Here is an 18,933-nt window from a genome sequence, read left to right on the forward strand (position 1 = left end):
GCACCTATCGTGGCCACGATGGCGTGTATTTTTGCCTCATCGTGGCACGATGGATCATATCGTGGTACGATGGAAGATTTCTTCAGGATTTTCTGCGTGCTTTTCAAGTCATCATCGTGCCACGATGACAAGCCATCGTGATACGGTGGAAAATATTTGTTGCAGATTTTCTTCAATTTAACCGCCTTCTCATCGTGCCACGCCAGGATTCATCGTGGGTACGATGGTTTTGCTGCTTTATTACATTTTTGCCCTTTTTTACTGCTTTTTCCACATTTCTTGCTTCTGGGCCAAGTAACTTCACTTTTCCAAGTATTTGCTTGCTTTTGGGCTTCACTTGCTATTAAAACTACCTAAATTACTACTAAAAACATCATATAATTGACTGTCATCTGAGTATAATAAGAAAATAAGGTGCAAAAATACAATTTCTTAATTTCTTGTTTTTTTTCTAAAAAATCAAGTAATTTGAAACGGAGGAAGTAATAGACATGAATATTTGGGACATTTGAGTACAATATAATATTCACATATTCATCTTTCTTGTTTTTATCGATTTTGAATTTATATTGTATCGATTTAGTCTATTAATTTGAATGAATAAATATTACTCCATCCGTTTCTTATTACTCGTCGTTTTAGAAAGAAAAAAAAATAAATTAAGAAAGTGTATTTTTGCACTTTATCCTCTTTTTATACCGTTATTTTAATTTACCAATAAATTTTTTTTTTTCACGCACTTTTTCTTTCTAATAAATTTAATATATTATGTACAAAAAAATATATATGTTATGTACCAAAAAAAAAGTTTTCCAAAGATATATTAAAAAGGAACTGAGGGAGTAATTTATATTGCATAACCTCAAAAATAAATTAATCCAATGGTACGAACTTATATTTCTTATCAATCAATCCATCGTTTACGAAAAGAAAAACACTCTACCAATTTTTGTTTTTGGTAAGTCAAATATACTACTTAATGAGGTAGTATTACTACTGCAAACCAATGCGTACCGTAGCTCTATACTCCTATATATACGTAGCAAATTCTTCTCATTTCGCATACCGCGAACCTATACTACACCACGTACCAAAGTGAATTGCAAATGACGTGACTATGGTTGTGTTGAAAACTAATTAAGGCCTATCGGCGTGTTACGCCTGATATCAGTAACCTTAAAAAATGTGCAGATTTTGTACATGCTTTCATGCTTAAGACACTTCGTGCCGATCACTTGTCTCGCGCTGTTGGAAGATTGTCTGGAAAACTTGGTAAAACCAAGTTTGCAATTGACAATGCTGATGCCAAAAATTATGCAACGTCTATATCTATAAATTGAATGAATATTTAATGATTATAATGGTCTAAAAATTATAAGTCTAAGCTTTTTCATCCATAGCTGTCTAAGACAGCTAACAATGTTGCTGCATAAGCATAGTGTGATACCTCTCAATAACTACATGAAAATTGTTCCCTTCGTTCCATAATGAAACAGCCAACCATAATACTACAGTATAGTATAAAAGCATCTCAATGTTTTCTATTATTATTAGTAATTGACTTATGTGAATGATGATGATGACTAGAATGTTTGGTTCCATGATGATGATTATCAGTTCCAGATTTTGGTGTCCTTGGAAATGAATTTGACGAATGTAACGCTTCCAATGCCGATAAAACATTTACCATAGTTGGTCTATGTTTAGGATCAGTATTAACACAATTTAGAATAAGTGCAGCTGCAGCTTGTGCTCCTTTTTTCGAGTATTGACCACCTAACTTTGTATCCATGATTCTCAATATTCTTCTGTTGTCACTTAGAAAAGGCATTGCCCAATCCACAAGCGTCTCTTCCGAGTATCCAGGTCTATCTTCGTCAACCACACGTCGTCCTGTTAGTAACTCTAACAAGACAACGCCGAAGCTGTATACATCGCTCCTTGCTGTTAAATGACCTGTTTAGGCTCAACACATTTAGAAAACTCGGACATATATAACCATAAAAAGTATAAAAATTGGTAAGGCAAATGAAAAATGTACCTGTGGCTACATACTCTGGTGCAGCATAACCATGAGTTCCGATAATTCGAGTTGAAACATGAGTGTTATCTCCGGTTGGACCATCTCTTGCTAAGCCAAAATCCGAGAGATTTGCATTGAAATCCTACATAAATTTCAGCGCTACTCTTTAAGAATATGCAAAACAGCAGCTGTAGTCATCTTGGATCTACAAGTCAAGTTTTGAGAGTAACATACCGAATCAAGTAGGATATTGGAAGCCTTTAAATCGCGATAAATAACATTTGCATCAAGGGAATGTAAAAATGCTAGTCCTCTTGCTACACCAATCGCAATATTGATCCGTGTCATCCATGAAATCGGTTGAACACCTTCTGCAGAAACGAAAAACAAAGTTTAATGAATATGAAAAGAAATTATGTTTCATCTTGGCACAAAAACATTTGTACTAATTTTTTTGTAAATCAAATAGACCTTGAGAGTGAATATATTACTTACTTCTGAATAAGTGATTTTCCAGACTTCCTTTCTGCATAAACTCATAAACTAGAAGCCTGTTTTTCCCTTCTGAACAGTAACCAATAAGCCTCACCAAATTTTCATGGTGAAGTTGGCCTAGATAATTAACTTCTGCCTGCAAACAAAATCGGTAGAAGAATATAACGCAAGTGGTCGGTGTAGTATGTGTGAGTGTTGTAAACAAAATAAAGTTTGATACAAGAGTTTATGTTGAACATACAAGCCATTCTTTGTGACCTTGAAAACTTTCTGGTTTAAGCCTCTTAATGGCAACTACAATTCCATTTCCTGGTTTTGTAGGAGCGCCGGTGTTCTCATCTATCCATCCTTTGAAGACAAAACCAAACCCTCCCTCACCAATTAAATTTTCTTGCCGGAAGTTCCTAGTCGCCTCTTTTAGATCATTGAAGCTGAAAGACTTAACATCATTGGAGACGGATACGTCATCATTTGTTGCTGAAGTTTTCAATTCGGTGTTTTCATCAGGAGAATTTGAAGTTTGCTTTGTCTTACTTTGAGGCTTTGTATTTCCTGAGATTAGATGAATGATAAGAATATCAATAATCATGCAGAGAATGAATCAGCACTTCAACTCTGCTCCAAATTATGAATATAATCTAAAGACATTGCTGTCATGGTAAACAAAATGTAAATTTTAACATAGTGGGATACAACGGGCGATTGAACCGGTGAAACTTCTAGCTCATGATTTAAGTGGTTCAACACCGGGCGCGCGAACTAGATGACAAATAAATAAATAAATAAATAAATAAATAATTAGTATTATTTTTAAAAAGGCTACGGTTCAAACCGGTTCTACGGGGCTAAGAATCAACTGGTAGCCTTATTGATTCTCGATTCAATTAATTGAACTGACCGATCCGGTTCTAACAACATTGGTTTACAATAGAAGGACATGCCAAACAATCCTACTAGTTGAACCAACTTAATAACAACTAACAAATCAGGTTCGATTACCACCTTCAGCAAAAACTAACAAATTAGCATACTAACATCGGCCGTTTCAAAAAAAAAAAAAAAAAAAAGCATAAACTAAATGTTTCTTGCTGAACAAATATCAGTCATGAACTATAGGTCTATAGCCCATTTTTACAATAAAACTAGCTCATTTGGAGCATCTATGAACTAAGAAGTAAAAGAAAAATACAAATAATTTCAATCCATTCCAAAAAAGAAGAAGAAAAAATCAAAATTATTTAGAATCAAAATCACGGCAAAGAAGTCTCATAATAATCATTTTTCATTTACTAAATTTTAACAAACATGATTTCAATCCTAAAAAGCTAATGATTCATTTTTGGGAATATAAGCAAATAAAGAAAAGAAGTGTTCATTCAAAAGTTAAGAAAACAAAAACAAACAAAAGAGAACAAAAAAAAAACACACAAACACAAAGTGTTATCAAAGAGGAAACAAAACAAGTGATGTAAAAAAAAGTAAAAAATAAAAAATAGAAGAAACTAACCAAATAAAGTTGTTGAAGAAACATGACAAACTGGTTTTCTGAAACAATTTCCCATGATGAATTATGTTTTTTCTTTTCTTCTATCTTTGTTATTGTTATGTATCCTAAAGGAAGAACAAGAACAACAAAACTTATGAAGGAAAAACACAGAATGAAGAAAAGGGTGTATGTGAATAAAAATTATGAAAAGTCTACAAATATGAAGTTGTTTTTTGTTGTGTTGTGTGAGGCAATAAGACAAAGTCCACGCTATGATCATTTCAATAGATAGAGAAAAGTGAAGAAATAAATGGATGATGTGATAAGGAAACAGCGTAGTCAAGGGAATGGAAGTTGCCACTAGTTCAAACAAACTATAATTATTACACATAGTTTTTTCAGTTTGACTTTAGAAGATTTTTTTTGTATTTTTTATTTGGGAATTTAGATTTCGTGACGGCAATAAGAAACTATTCTCTTAGAGCACCCACATCCATTAAATTCACTTAAGTTTTTTAAATGGGTCTCATTTAATTTTTTATATTATTTCACACTTTCCAATTATTTAAACAACTCAACTACATTTTTTAAATATACATACAACTCATCAAACACTCTAAAATGGGTCCCACATGGCCCACAATATTTCTCACATAGTTTGTCAATTGTTGGAAAGAAAAAAAATAAAACAAATACATGCCTCCTATGTGGCACTTAAGATACGTCGATGTGCAGAAGGACGTGCTTTACTTTATGAACGGCAATGAAAGGTAATTATCGGTGTTACTCTGACATGGTCTGATTTATATCAGTGTAGAAACGCAAAAAGGTAACCGATATTTATGCTCTTAAAGTAATTGATTTAAGGTGATCTCGAATGACGCCCAAAGTGATGGGAGTGCGGAGGCAGGAGCTCCTCGATTGGGGAGGTTATATATATATATATATGCAAAGGCAAAGTCTATGGTGCACAAGTGACTCAAGTTGTGCACCATGTACAAGTCATCAAAAACACTATAACGAATACAAATTTTACAAAATCCATCGTTGGATTGAAAGTTTATATCGTATAGATTATCCATAAAAAATTTTAAAAAAATTGAAAATCATTTGATATGTTATTGAGACCCGTCAAAATTAACGGTTTATGGATTTTTATTGAATACCGTTAATCTTGATGGGTCTCAATAACATATCAAATGATTTTCAAAAAAATTTAAAAAATTTATGAATGATCTAAACGATATAAACTTTCTATCTAACGGTGAATTTTGTAAAATTCGTATTCGTTATAAAAATATGGAAGACTTGTGCACCATGCACCACTTAATCAAGTGGTGCATGTTAGACAAAGCCATATACAAATACTTAAACACTAAGATTCGTCTTAAATTGAGGTGAGTACATGGGAGATAGTCAGAACAATGTGACCTTTTTTTATTGTGTGGTAAATGTGAGTTAGAAAAATGAAAGTTGAACAACATATAACTTTTTTTTTTACCGTTGAACAACATATATAACTTATAAGTGACATGATTCATAAATGCAATGTCTTAAAGTTATTTTGTGTGGAGATGTAGTGGGTGTTTAATGTCGATGATTTTCGAACTCTCTCTAGAACCCAACATATATTGCTCATGGAGGAATGACTGATAATTTCGTTGAGCAGCCAATGGTTGATCGCTAAGGGGTGATTCATACATACCTTTAAATTGAAGTCCAGTTTAAATGGACTTTGGCCCAAACTTTTTATCATATACAAAGGTTGCTCCTTACGAGGACACAAGGGAAATTTATATGAATCCATCGACGGTGGTCCTTCAGTGTGTTTCTGATGATGCTAGGGGTGTTGTTTTCCCCCAATTAATTTCTTGTTAGTCTTTCTTTTTGGGCTTAGACCCCTTTGTATTCCAAAAAAATGTTCGATTATTGGTCCACTAAGTATTACGACATATTAAACTCTCGAAGTACTAAGAGAGATTTTATTTAAGGAGTTGATATCCCAACTTAATTTAAATGATAGAATTGGTATTTGATGAATTTAAAGAACTAAATTGACCATTTAGATTATTTTGAAAGTTAGAATTTGTTGATTAAGAGAGATTAATAAAAAATGAGATCGAGAGGATCCAAGTCCCTAATACTTATAACAAAAACTTAAAATGCCTATTTAATATTTATTTATCACATATTTAAGGATTGTGTAAAAAAACTAAAAATCACATGCTCCATCCGTCCCAAATTATAAGGGAAAATAAAAAAATCACACTTATTAAGAAAAAGTAAAACATGATAATTTGAAATATGTTTTTGTGAGTTTTTTTTGGAATAAGTTGCATAGGAAGATGTAAAACCAATTTTTATTGGTTGTTGTTAGAGTGGAAGAGGGTGATAGAGATGAGAGAAAGAGATTATCAAAAGCATTGATTTTATTATTGACTTTGGTACAATTTATAGAGTTACAAATTGTACAATTACTTAACAAACAAGCTAACTAACTCTAACTGACATAGTTAGTTAGCAACTAATCAACAATACACAAAGTAGTTATAACTAACTGTTACAACTAACTAACATCAAATACTAACTTGCAAAGCAAGTAACAAACTCAATACAAACAGTGAAAACAAATGTTGTGACAGATGCTCCAACATCTGTTGCAGCATTGGAGGGATTGAATTGCTTTCTCAACACTCCCCTTCAATTCAATTTCTCTGTCTTCACAACGCCTAACATGCTCCTTAGCTCCTTGAACCTATCAGCCCTCAGTGGCTTGGTAAGGATATCTGCAATTTGAATTTCTGTCCTGCAATGCATCACATTCAGTTTGCCTTTGCTGACTTGGTCTCTTAGAAAGTGATACTTGGTTTCAATGTGCTTTGACCTTCCATGTGCAATGGGGTTCTTTGCCAAGCTGATTGCAGATTTATTGTCAACATTCAATCTCATAGGCTTCACATAGTTGATCTTCAATTCTTCTAGTAAGGATTCAAGCCAAACTGCTTGACAAGCTGCTTGTGCTGCTGCTACATACTCAGCCTCACAACTAGATAATGCCACTATGTTCTGCTTCTTTGAAGACCATGAGATAGGTGAATTTCTGAACCTGAACCAGTAACCTGATGTGCTCCTTCTATCATCTTTGTCTCCACACCAGTCAGAGTCTGAGAAACCTTCAAGTTCAATTTGAGTTTCACTGTTGCTTGTTGGAAAAGCTAGACCATAATCCTGTGTACCCTTCAAGTATCTTAGGATCCTTTTTGCTGCAATCAAGTGAGAAGTTTTAGGCTTACTCATGAACCTACTTACTGAGCCCACTGCATAGTTAATGTCTGGTCTTGTATTGCAGATGAACCTCAAGCTGCCAACTACCTGCTTGAACAAAGTAGCATCTACTGCTTGTTCATCTTCATTTTTTGACAATTTCAAATTTGCATCCATTGGAGTTTCAGCTGCTTTGCAATTCTCCATTTGAAATCTCTTTAATACATCTTCAATGTATTTTCTCTGATGCAATACAATACCATCTGAAGCATAGTGAAATTCTAATCCAAGGAAGTAATTGAGTTTGCCCAAGTCACTCATCTCAAACTCACTTTTCAATCTCCCCTTGAATTTCTCAATGCTAGTTGTGCTGTGACCTGTAATCAGCAAATCATCTACATACAGGCAAATGACAATAGCATCTGAGATATCACTTCCCTTCATGTATACACCAAATTCAACAGTGCACTTCACAAAACCTTCCTTTTGCAGAAATTCATCAATCCTTTTATTCCAAGCTCTTGGAGCTTGTTTAAGGCCATATAAAGCTTTGTTAAGCTTATACACTTTGTTCTTTTCTGATGCAATTTCAAACCCAGGTGGTTGCAGTACATAAACCTCTTCTTCCAATGGACCATTGAGAAAAGCAGATTTTACATCCATATGGTATAGTGACCAATTGTATGAACTGGCTATTGCAATCACTAACCTGATAGTTTCCATTCTTGCTACTGGTGCATACACCTCAGTGTAATCAATTCCTTCTTGCTGAAGAAATCCTCTTGCAACCAACCTTGCCTTGTGTTTCACTATCTTGCCATCTGGATCCTTTTTCAATTTGAACACCCATTTCACACTAATAGCTTTTTTCTGTGGAGGTAGCTCAACCAATTTCCATGTGTGATTCTTTTCAATTGAATGGAGTTCTTCTTTCATTGCTGCATTCCACTTTGAACTTACTACAGCTTCTTTCCAGTTAATTGGCTCAGCATCTGCCATGAATGCTAAGTGTACCAAGTCACCATCTTCATTCACTGCACTATCTGAGGTGATTTCATGATCATTAAGCCTGACAGAGGGAAATTTGTTTCTAGTTGATCTCCTTGGAGCTTGAGCAGGCACTGATGATAGTTGAATTCTATCATCATCATCACTTGATGTATGCATATCTTCTTCATGATGTGTGCCTTGATTTTGATTATCTACTGGTTGATGTGTGATTGCAGCATCATTCACTCCATCTTCCAGTTGCATTGTGACTTGTGTGTTTGCTTCTGAGCTCCATTTCCATTGTGATTTTTCATCAACAATCACATCTCTGCTAATCACAACTTTCTTATTGTTGGGATTATACATTCTGTAGGCACCTGTAGCATCATATCCAATGAAAATCAGCTTTTCACTTTTATCATCTAGCTTTCTTCTTTTCTCATCTGGAATATGTCTGTAACACAGTGAACCAAAGATTCTCAAGTGTTTCACACTTGGTTTGTGACCTGTCCATAATTCCTCTGGTGTGTTATCCTTCAATCTCTTTGTAGGACACCTGTTCAACACATATGCTGCAGTGTTGACAGCTTCACCCCAATAGCACTTTGGTAAACCTTTACCCTTCAACATACATCTAGCCATATTGACCAGAGTTCTATTCCTTCTTTCTGCTAAACCATTATGTTGAGGTGTGTAGGGAGCTGTTACCTCATGAATGATGCCTTTCTGAGTACAGTAAGTTTGAAATTCCTTAGAATTGTACTCTCCACCTCCATCAGTTCTGAGTACCTTTAGCTTATTTTCACTTTGTCTTTCAGCTAGTACACAGAAATTCTTGAACATTGAAAATACTTCACTCTTTTCTTTCAGCAGATAAATCCAGACTTTTCTGGTGAATTCATCAACACAAGTCATAAAGTATCTGCTTCCTCCTAGAGTTGGAACTTCAATTGGTCCACACACATCAGAATGGACTACATCAAGTGGTTGTTTTGACCTAGAGTACACTGAACTCTTAAATGAATTCCTGGGTTGCTTGCTTACAAAGCAACCTTCACACAACTTTTCTGGTGTGTGAATCAGTGGTAACCCTACAACCATCTTCTTATTACACAAGTGATTCAAACTTTTAAAGTTCAAATGTCCATACCTGTAGTGCCACAGCCATTTCTCATCTTCAGTGATCAAACTTGAAAAACACTGAAATGCAGAAGCTTGAAGATTTACTCTGAATGTTCTATTCTTTGACAATGGAGCTTTCAGAATCAACTTGTTCTTAGGGTCAAATACTTCAATGCTGTGATCTTTTGTGGAATAATTGAACCCTTTCTCAAGTAACTGTCCAAGGCTCAACAGGTTGTGCTTCATAGATGGTACATACAGCACATCAGTGACAAAAGTGTGATTACCATTCTTCCTCTGAACCATCACTTTGCCTTTGCCTTCTACTGATATAGTGCTGTCATCTGCAAACTTCACTTTGCTTTTGAAATTTTCATCAAATTCCAATAACCAATCTCGATGACCTGTCATATGGTTGGAGCATCCAGTGTCAAGGTACCATAGCTTTGAGGTATCTTTCTCTGAATTTGAAGTCACCATCATCAAAACACCATCTGAATCTGAATCATTGTGTCTTGCATGATTTGCCTCATTCTCTTGCTTCTTCTTTCCCTTGCTTCTGCACTCAGAAGCATAATGACCCCACTTATCACAACTATAACATTGAATCTTGCTCTTATCACCTTTCTTTCCACCATTCTTAGTTTTATTCTTTGAAGATTCAGCATGATCCTCCTCACCATTATGATGATTCTGATCATGACTGCCATCACTCTTTCCCTTATTCTTATTCCATTTATTCTTTCCCTTACCATTCTTGTTCCAAGAACCTCCATTCTTTGCATACAAAGCCTGATCTTGATTTGCCTTGTTATCTTTCCTTTCTTTCCTTTCTTGAAGCCTCTGTTCATGTGCCTCAAGTGAACTGTGCAGTTCATTCACAGTCATTGTGGAAAGATCTTTGGATTCTTCAATTGCTACCACTATGTGATCGAATTGAGGGTTTAATGTTCTGAGAACCTTCTCAATTACTTGCTGATCAGATACAGTTTCACCATAGTTTTTCATTGAATTAACCAAAGTCTGCAATCTAGTAAAATACTCACCAATGGATTCCTTATCCATCATGCCTAGCAATTCATATTGCCTTCGAAGGTGTTGGAGCTTCACTTTCTTGACTTTATCTCCACCACCATGAGCATTACTGAGTATATCCCAAGCTGCCTTAGCTGTTCTAGCACCAGAAATCTTCTCAAAATTCGATGAATCTACACATTGATGAATCAAGAACAGAGCCTTACTATCTTTTTTCTTCACTTCTCTGAATGCAGTTTGTTGAGCTTCAGTCGCATTTGCTGCAAGAGGCTCAAACCCAGTACTGATGATTTCTTCAACTTCTTGATAGGTAAAGATGACATTCATCTTCACACACCATTGATCCCAATTCTTTCCATCTAGAATCGGAAGATTTGCAGGAAAAGAATTACTGTGATTGTTCATCGTGATGAATTAATGAACAATGGAACAAGAAAGAACGAATTTTCTGTGTAAAGGGAATGGAATTGATCGAAAACCTAAAGGCTAACTGATACCACTTGTTAGAGTGGAAGAGGGTGATAGAGATGAGAGAAAGAGATTATCAAAAGCATTGATTTTATTATTGACTTTGGTACAATTTATAGAGTTACAAATTGTACAATTACTTAACAAACAAGCTAACTAACTCTAACTGACATAGTTAGTTAGCAACTAATCAACAATACACAAAGTAGTTATAACTAACTGTTACAACTAACTAACATCAAATACTAACTTGCAAAGCAAGTAACAAACTCAATACAAACAGTGAAAACAAATGTTGTGACAGATGCTCCAACATCTGTTGCAGCATTGGAGGGATTGAATTGCTTTCTCAACAGTTGTTGTTTATTGAGAAAAAGGGAGAGAGAGAAAATTAAATGCAATTTGCATTTAATTTTATTAGAATAAGGGAAAAACATTCTTGAAAATGATTTTTACCCTTATAATTTGGGACGGAGAGAGTATTTAAGAAAACATCAATCAGCATGTTAGTGTTTGACTTTCAAAGATTGAAGAATGGCTTTAAGGCTCCCCAAAATGGCTTTGATGTGGATCCTACCACTTTTAATTTATGGTTGAGTTTTTGACCCCATCACAGAATATGATAACCTCATCCGATATTTATTATAGACGGTGAGACGTGGAAACGTGAAAATAAATTTTTAAGCCACGCTAAATAATGTCTTCGAGACACTTGTTATTTGTTAAGCACATAAATAAGGAAATTTTGTCTTGAAACTCGTGCATTCAATGCATTAAAAGTGTAAAAAATTATTTTTATCAACATTAACTTTATGTTTTATTTCTATTTTTGGTATGCTTAACAAGTGCATCGGATGCACTGTTTAACATGACCCAAAAATAAAAAATAAAGGATAAAATTAATATTGAGAAGACAATTTTTTATATTTTTAAAGTATTAGTTACATACATTTAAATATATCAAAAAAAAATTTATGAACATATTTAATTGGTGTTCAAGGACACTTTTTAACATTTTTCTTCTTAAAATGATCATGTTATTATCGTTAATGGAGCACTAATAAAGAAAACTAAAAAAAAAAAGTAAAATTTGTATTAGAAATAACATAAAAGTAGAATATATAACTTTAAAGATTCTTTTACTATTATTTGTTCTGTGGGTATTAGTTATTATTTTCGGTGTTTAAAATGGTAAATTCTTATGTAATTTTGAGTTTGGTTTGGATACACATGTTTTATAAGCAAAATTTATTCTAAAATAAATTAATATTAATATAAAAGTATGATATCTTGTAACCACAAAGAAAATAAAAGTATATGATATCATTAAATTTTGCCTACAGAATATCGGTATTCAAACTAAACTTTAGAGTATCAGATTGGTTTAATTTTTTTTAAAGAGAATAAAATATATATACCCCGACAGTTTATATGGTCATTCAATAACAACTATAGAGTATATATATCGCGTAAAAAAAAACTATAGAGTATATATTTTATATATTTAATAAACTCTTGAGTAAAATTATGTGAAAGCAATGTACCAAAAAAAAAATTATGTGAAAGCACCTTTTTATCATTGAAAATTTTCAATTATTCTCTTGTCTTGACTACAATTTTATATTCAATAGGTCTTAACATAATGAGTGTTTATTAACTATTTAATAAATAAAATTATGTAAAATCAATATATTCATGGACTAAAATGTATGGTGAATGGCAAACCAGATACTCATAGGGCTATCCACCCTAGCACTAAGCACTAGCTAGCATATCGCACGTAGTTTATACTTATATAATTTTATTATACTCTTAATAACTCATTTTATTAAAATTAAAGGTGATATAAATAATTATATATCCTAAGTTTCATTTGTTTTGTTATTGCTAATTAGTACTCATTTATTTAATACTAAAATTTATCATGGAAACGTTAGAGAATTAGTCTTTTCTTTAAAAAAAAAATTAAAACAAACCATTAATAGTACTCTTGAATGTTTAATATTATCTCTGTCTATTTTTGACATATCTCTCATTCTTTAGTTCATTAATTAGTATATATCGTTGACCACATTAATACACAAAGGTATACAACAATGACATTGTCAATGAAAGAGAGGGTAAGGAAAATTGTTAAAACATGAGCCATCAGCCAATATATTGTTTCAACTGATAAGAATTTTAACCTATTAAATAAGTAGTTAGAGATTCGATCTCCGATTTTTAAGTGCGAAGAAAAAAAATTGACCTTCTCTAACAAAGAATTATTAGTGTTAAAAAGTGGTAAATTAAGACTTTGTATCTAATTATAACATGATAACAAAAAATAAATAAGATCATATGTGTATTCCAATTCCAATAATAACTAAAATTTAGGTTAAGTTTTAGATGATTTCTCTTCCGATCACCGCATTTCTTTTCTACTCCCTGAATTTCCGTTTTTGCCTTTGGGGGTATTGCGGTTTATACGAACCGAATTTTTTTGTCATGCTAAAAAATTTCGGTTTATATAAACCGAAATATTGTGTTCCAAATTTTTTTCCAGATTTCCTGCATAAATTATGCATGAGACCCTCAACTTCCAATATTTATTTGAAATACTAAACGATGTCCGATTTGAGTAAACGACCACTCATTGGAAATCTTAGGGTGTCAAGAATACAAATATAATTTTTGTTTTGAGGGTTAACTAACCAATTGGTTCAATTTGACCAAATAATGGGTACTGGTACAAAAACAGAGCAAAAACTTTTCTCAAACTTGCAGATAGATTTTCTCATACTATACTTAATGAAATTTAACAATTCTGGTATCAATCTTGTAGTAAATTTTGTCTTCTTTACAATAGATCAAAAATCATTAGCATACGACTTATATTCAGAGAGCTATGATAAATTTATCACAGGTATCTCTACAACATTTTGCTGAAACTTTTCTCAAACTTGTAGGTAGATTTTCTCATACTATACGAAATTTAACAATTCCGGTGTCAATCTTGTAGTAAATTTTGTCTTCTTTACACTAAATTAAAAATCATTAGCATACGACTTATATTCAGAGAGATATGCTAAATTTACCACAAGTGGCTGTACACGAATTTTCACATAAATTTTTCTTCGTATATGTTATTTCGGTTTATATAAACCGAATTTTTTTTCCATGTTTAAAAACTTCGGTTCGTAAAAACTGAAGTTTGTTGATAAAAAAATTTCAAACCGCAAAGGGTATAAAAGAAAGGCGGGGTAGCGAGAGAAATGATGTAAGTTTTGAACCACATGGGATTTGACCGATGAGAAGGTGTTTTAGCTTTCATGAAGGTCAGTAAACAATTCCAATTCCAAAATGAATTATAATAACTTCAAGAGCTTTTGAGAATAATTTAATAATCATTCTCAAATTGATATTCAAATGTGTGAATGTGTCCTATATAGTATTGAGTAATGGGTCCACGATTCTTCGTAGAAATTTGTTTTTCGTTTATTTTCGGTTTAAAACAAACGATAAATCGATTTAAGTGGTATGGGTTTTGATTCTCTTAAACATGTGGTCAGAGGTTTAATTTATTGCTTATGCGTATGGAGAAAAAACGGTTGGGAGAGGAGAACTCACTTTGTGTGCCCCTAGATTCTCCAATGAAGATTAATCATCGCTAATGACGATGGAAACCTTGTACCAACACTACAACATTTACGCTTTTAGACAACAGTTCAAAATTGTAGCCTAAACCATGAAAATTGTTGCCTAAAAGTATAGGGAACAGTTTCCACCCGTTTTATAAGCGAGCGTTACCTATTATCTATGGTTACGGTTTTTTCGCGTTTTGGGCACACTTTTAGAAACCGTCGCCAAAGCTATCGGAAATAGGGAACAGTTGTTCAGCAAACTTTAGGCAACAGTTTTTACCCGTTGCCGATTTTATTTACAGTTCACAACTGTTACCAAAAGATTAAGCAAAGGGAACAATTTTCAAGTGCTCCTGTTACATATAGGCAACATAATTTTTTATTTAAATTTTTTTTTTGGGTACAAAGGCAACATATTTTTAAATATGCATTAATATAGACAATACTTTTAAAAATATTTTGACCAAATTTAATATTCAAATTATATATTTGAAATAAAAATGAGGCAAAAATACATGAACTCCTTTATTCAAATATTTGTATAGTATTACATAAATGCATAGTGGAGTACCTCCACTCTATGGTATGGGTACTAAAAAGTAGCAAACATGTACTGCTACTATAAAACACATGAAGACTTATTCAAATAAAAAACTATAAAACACCTAAAGTCGTGGTTAATGCTCCCATGACTTTTTAATACAAACTAAGACAATATTTTCTTAAAACTATAAATACAACTAAAATTGAGCAAACTGTAAAATAGTAAATTTCCTTTCAATACCCCGACAATCTTGGCTACTTAATCATACGAAGAATCACCTACAACATGCCTTATGTTACTTTCTTTAAATGATCATTATCAATTCCAACCTTTCTTTGATCGTAATTCCTTTTCATCGTATTTCTCCAATGCAAAACCTGCTTCACCAACTTAATTAATCAATAGCTGAACAAAAACATAATGAGGACCCAAAACTACATCAATCAAATTAAAGATAGCATACTACCACAAACCTACTTATAAACTATTTTTGAACGTTTCAAACCCAATTGAATTGAGTTCTCCAATAATTGATGCATTTGCTCTTATTCTTAACTATACAAGAACAACAAACGATCATATTCACAAGAACAATAAACTAGTATATGTTAAAATATAATTGCCAATCTACCATTTTTTCTTTAAACTATAAATTTTATTGATCGCTAAAAACCAAGGTTGTGTAGCATTGTAAGGGGGAAGGGAGCACATTGCTAAAACCAATCCCATTATACCTACCAACACCCACACAAGGCCACAAAGGGCGCACACCAGAGAGAAACATAAGCTAATGGCATCCAGACAAAATACAAAATAGCATAAACTATTTCTTTCTTTTGAGAGTGTTGTGTCTGCTCTGTCTGAATTCTCATAGGTAACATATAACATATGCAATCTTAGTTCTCTTTTTGTTATTTCTCAAGAAGGTCGAGAGGCAGATATATTGTTGGATCTCATGGCAGGGAAATAACAATATCAACAAAGGAATAAAATATTGAGGCATAGTTTAATTTAATTTAATTTAACATTAAAAGAAATACTTTACCACTACTTACATGATACATGGAAGTTCGAATTCATAGAGAATAATCATAGCTCAGCCTAAACAAAGTTTTATAAGTAGATATTTCATCAAGCACCTTCTTTGAAAAAACAAACAAAAGGAATGTACATTATTTAACCACAAGAACTAAGCTTACTTTGGTGTTGCAAAACGACTTGAGATTGACAAAATATAGTTTGCTAGAACTCTAGAAGATGATTTCCCTTATCTCAGTGGATTCACACATGACTTGATTTCAAAAACCCCACCAAAATACCTGCATAACAGTGAGTTAAAACATTAAAATGCTTCTTCCTAACATTAAATTGAGCCACAAAAATTCAGCCAGAATCTCATAGCCAAACAATCGATATCTCATAACCAAATTAACCAAAAAAATTCAGCCACAACAACAAAAACAAACAAACCCAGAAAAACAAACTAGAAGAAAAAAGAACAGACAAACCTAGAACCACAAACCAGAAAAAATCCTTCAACAAATTCAGTTCTACAATCTGTTAATTCCTTCTCAGTGTTCATGCTTAAGCTAAAGCTTACATGATCAACCATTAAACCCTTATCGTAGCCACCAACGCCGCTAGATAATCTCTGAAACTATAACGCCACTAAGAAGGTCGGGGAGATAGGGTCTTTCGGATTGAAGCCATTAATTTTGGTCAAAGAAAAAACACGAGGAAGAGGAATAGATCTAAAACCCTAAAAAGCTAGGGATTGAATGGTGAAAGGGAATATAGATCTGAAACCCTAAAAATCTAGGGATTGAACAGTGAGAGGGAATTTAGAAAGCTACAGATTGAGGTAGATTGTCGATTTTGCGGTGGTGTTTGAAGAGTAGGAGACGAAGGAGAAGGAAGGCACACGGTGGAGTTTTGTGTTTAGATTGGACTAGTTTTTTTTTTTTTTTGAGGGAATTGGACTAGTGTTTTGTATTGAAGTAAAATTATTATTTTTATAATAAGAGAAATTCTTAGGTGAGTCCTCACCTAAGCATTAATATTAGTCACAACCAATCACATGATTACAACTCATTAAATAATTACATATAATTAATAGTGTAGTAATTAATAAAATCAAATCTCTATAACAAAAAAAAAAAATTAACAAAACTAAATCTCTATAAATAAGGAAAAAAAACATACATGTGCACTTTATAATTTATTTTCACGCTAATTTTTTTTTCCTTCTTTACAAACTAAGCTTTTTTTTTTTTTTTTTTACTTACTTGAAAATAATTAAATATTTTTTTTTACTAAAATTAAATATTTTTTATGGCACTATATTAATAAGATAATTCAACCGTTAATTTTACTAAGTTTGTTTATCAATTATTTACTATTTTTTTATCCAACAAATTCATAATAGTTTGGAGTTTTGGACGGTCCCTAAGTTTTTTAAAAGTAAAAAAATATTAATGAATAAAAATAAGGTATATTCTTTATTAGTAGTGAATTTGTATTATTATTTATAGGACACTGCTATTCCATACGGAAAATTCTTTAAAATATAAATATATGTTATAGTATCAAAATATGATAAGGCATTATACTTAACATGACGATGTATTAATCATTGAAGTGTTCACATAAAAATAATTGAAACATGGAAATTAAAAACAAAAAGAGAGAGCTTAGAAGAAAAAAAAAAGAGCAATTAGAAAGAAAGAAAAAAAAAATTAATAAAGTGCACAACACATGTTTTTTTATAACTTTTTTTTCTTCTTTCCTTATTTATAGAGATTTGATTTTAGTTGTTTCTCAATTAATTATTTGTAATTATTTAATATATTAATGAGTTGTAATTATGTGATTGGTTGTGCTTAATTATTAATACTTAGGTGATGACTCACCTAAAATTTTTTCTTATAATAACATAGTCAAATATTTATCTTTCAAAAAATAAACTTAAATAAAAAACTTTGTAATGTTGAATATTAAAAGTAACGTGCATAAATGTAGCCTTTTCTCATAAATAATGTAACAGCTAAAAATTGTTCCCACAAATATCTAGGGGCACAGTTGTTAACTATTGCAAAAGAAATATCATAATAACAGTCCGTAACTGTTCCCTTTTCAGTTTAAGGGAACAATTATTTAGCGTTTCCTAAAAAGAACCGGCAACAGTCATAATGTGTTGACTAAGCCACTTTTAGGTAACAATTTTTACGTGTTGCATAAAACATTGTTGCCAAAGACAACAATTGTTGTAGTGCAATATCATGATAACAAAAAAAATTATTTCGGAGGTTAGACAAGTGGTTTTATTTTGTAGATGCTATTTTACGGACAAAAAATTATTTTAATATGTTAGACAAGTGGTATGTTAGACAACTGATTTTATTTTGTAGATATTTAACGGACAAAATATTAGCTTGGTATATTTGACAGCTAGTTTGAACCAAAAGTTATTACGTGGTTCAGGTAGGTGAATGTCAAAAATATTAATTTGTTTTCATACTATTATCCTCCAATTTATCCATTTACAATAACAATTTTAAAATCAAACAAATAACACACTAAACAAACATAAGTAAGAACAAAAATGTATACTTATGGTTTTAAAATAAGGGTGTGAACAGAACATTCTTGTCCTTCATTTGTCCAATCTTTGCCCCCCAATTTGGACAAACAATGTATAGGGTTTAAAAATAAAAATTGTTTCGGTCTATTATCATCCAATTTATTGAATTTGTTTTGTCCTATCCAAAATCTTAATACTCCTTCTGACTTTTGGCTTTAATAGAATAAACATTTACTTTTCATATTCATCGAATTAATACTTTATCTAACTTTAATAAGCATATATTTTCTTTTCAGATTTATT

General features: G+C 32.3%; 1 protein-coding gene and 1 long non-coding RNA gene across 4 annotated transcripts; both read right to left on the minus strand.

The window, feature by feature from the left end:
- Positions 1–1,326: 1,326 nt before the first annotated feature.
- On the minus strand, positions 1,327–4,345 carry LOC123923652 (probable serine/threonine-protein kinase PBL2). Its single transcript, XM_045976348.1, has 6 exons — positions 4,026–4,345; positions 2,760–3,070; positions 2,519–2,654; positions 2,258–2,394; positions 2,042–2,165; positions 1,327–1,956 (listed from the first exon to the last, which is right to left on the minus strand). The coding sequence occupies exons 1-6, from the start codon at positions 4,078–4,080 to the stop codon at positions 1,532–1,534; spliced, it is 1,188 nt and encodes a 395-aa protein (XP_045832304.1). The 5' UTR covers positions 4,081–4,345; the 3' UTR covers positions 1,327–1,531.
- Positions 4,346–15,007: 10,662 nt separating this feature from the next.
- Positions 15,008–17,253, minus strand: LOC123881566. Of its 3 annotated transcripts, none has more exons than XR_006799511.1 (3): positions 16,573–17,037; positions 16,250–16,369; positions 15,008–15,427 (listed from the first exon to the last, which is right to left on the minus strand). It is a non-coding gene; the product is annotated as an uncharacterized LOC123881566 (long non-coding RNA). The 3 variants fall into 3 exon arrangements; XR_006799510.1 differs by having other exon boundaries at positions 16,559–17,037; XR_006799509.1 differs by having other exon boundaries at positions 16,250–17,253.
- Between the last annotated feature and the right edge of the window lie 1,680 nt (positions 17,254–18,933).

The sequence above is a fragment of the Trifolium pratense genome, linkage group LG4, assembly GCF_020283565.1.
Source record: "Trifolium pratense cultivar HEN17-A07 linkage group LG4, ARS_RC_1.1, whole genome shotgun sequence".
Lineage (NCBI taxonomy): Eukaryota > Viridiplantae > Streptophyta > Magnoliopsida > Fabales > Fabaceae > Trifolium > Trifolium pratense.

Coding starts and splice junctions, on each gene's coding strand:
- LOC123923652 (XM_045976348.1), bottom strand. CDS start 4,080: ATGGGAAATTGTTTCAGAAAACCAGTTTGTCATGTTTCTTCAACAACT. Junction 2,166..2,257: donor CCAATATCCTACTTGATTCG/GTATGTTACTCT, acceptor AAATTTATGTAG/GATTTCAATGCAAATCTCTC. Junction 1,957..2,041: donor ACCAGAGTATGTAGCCACAG/GTACATTTTTCA, acceptor GAGCCTAAACAG/GTCATTTAACAGCAAGGAGC.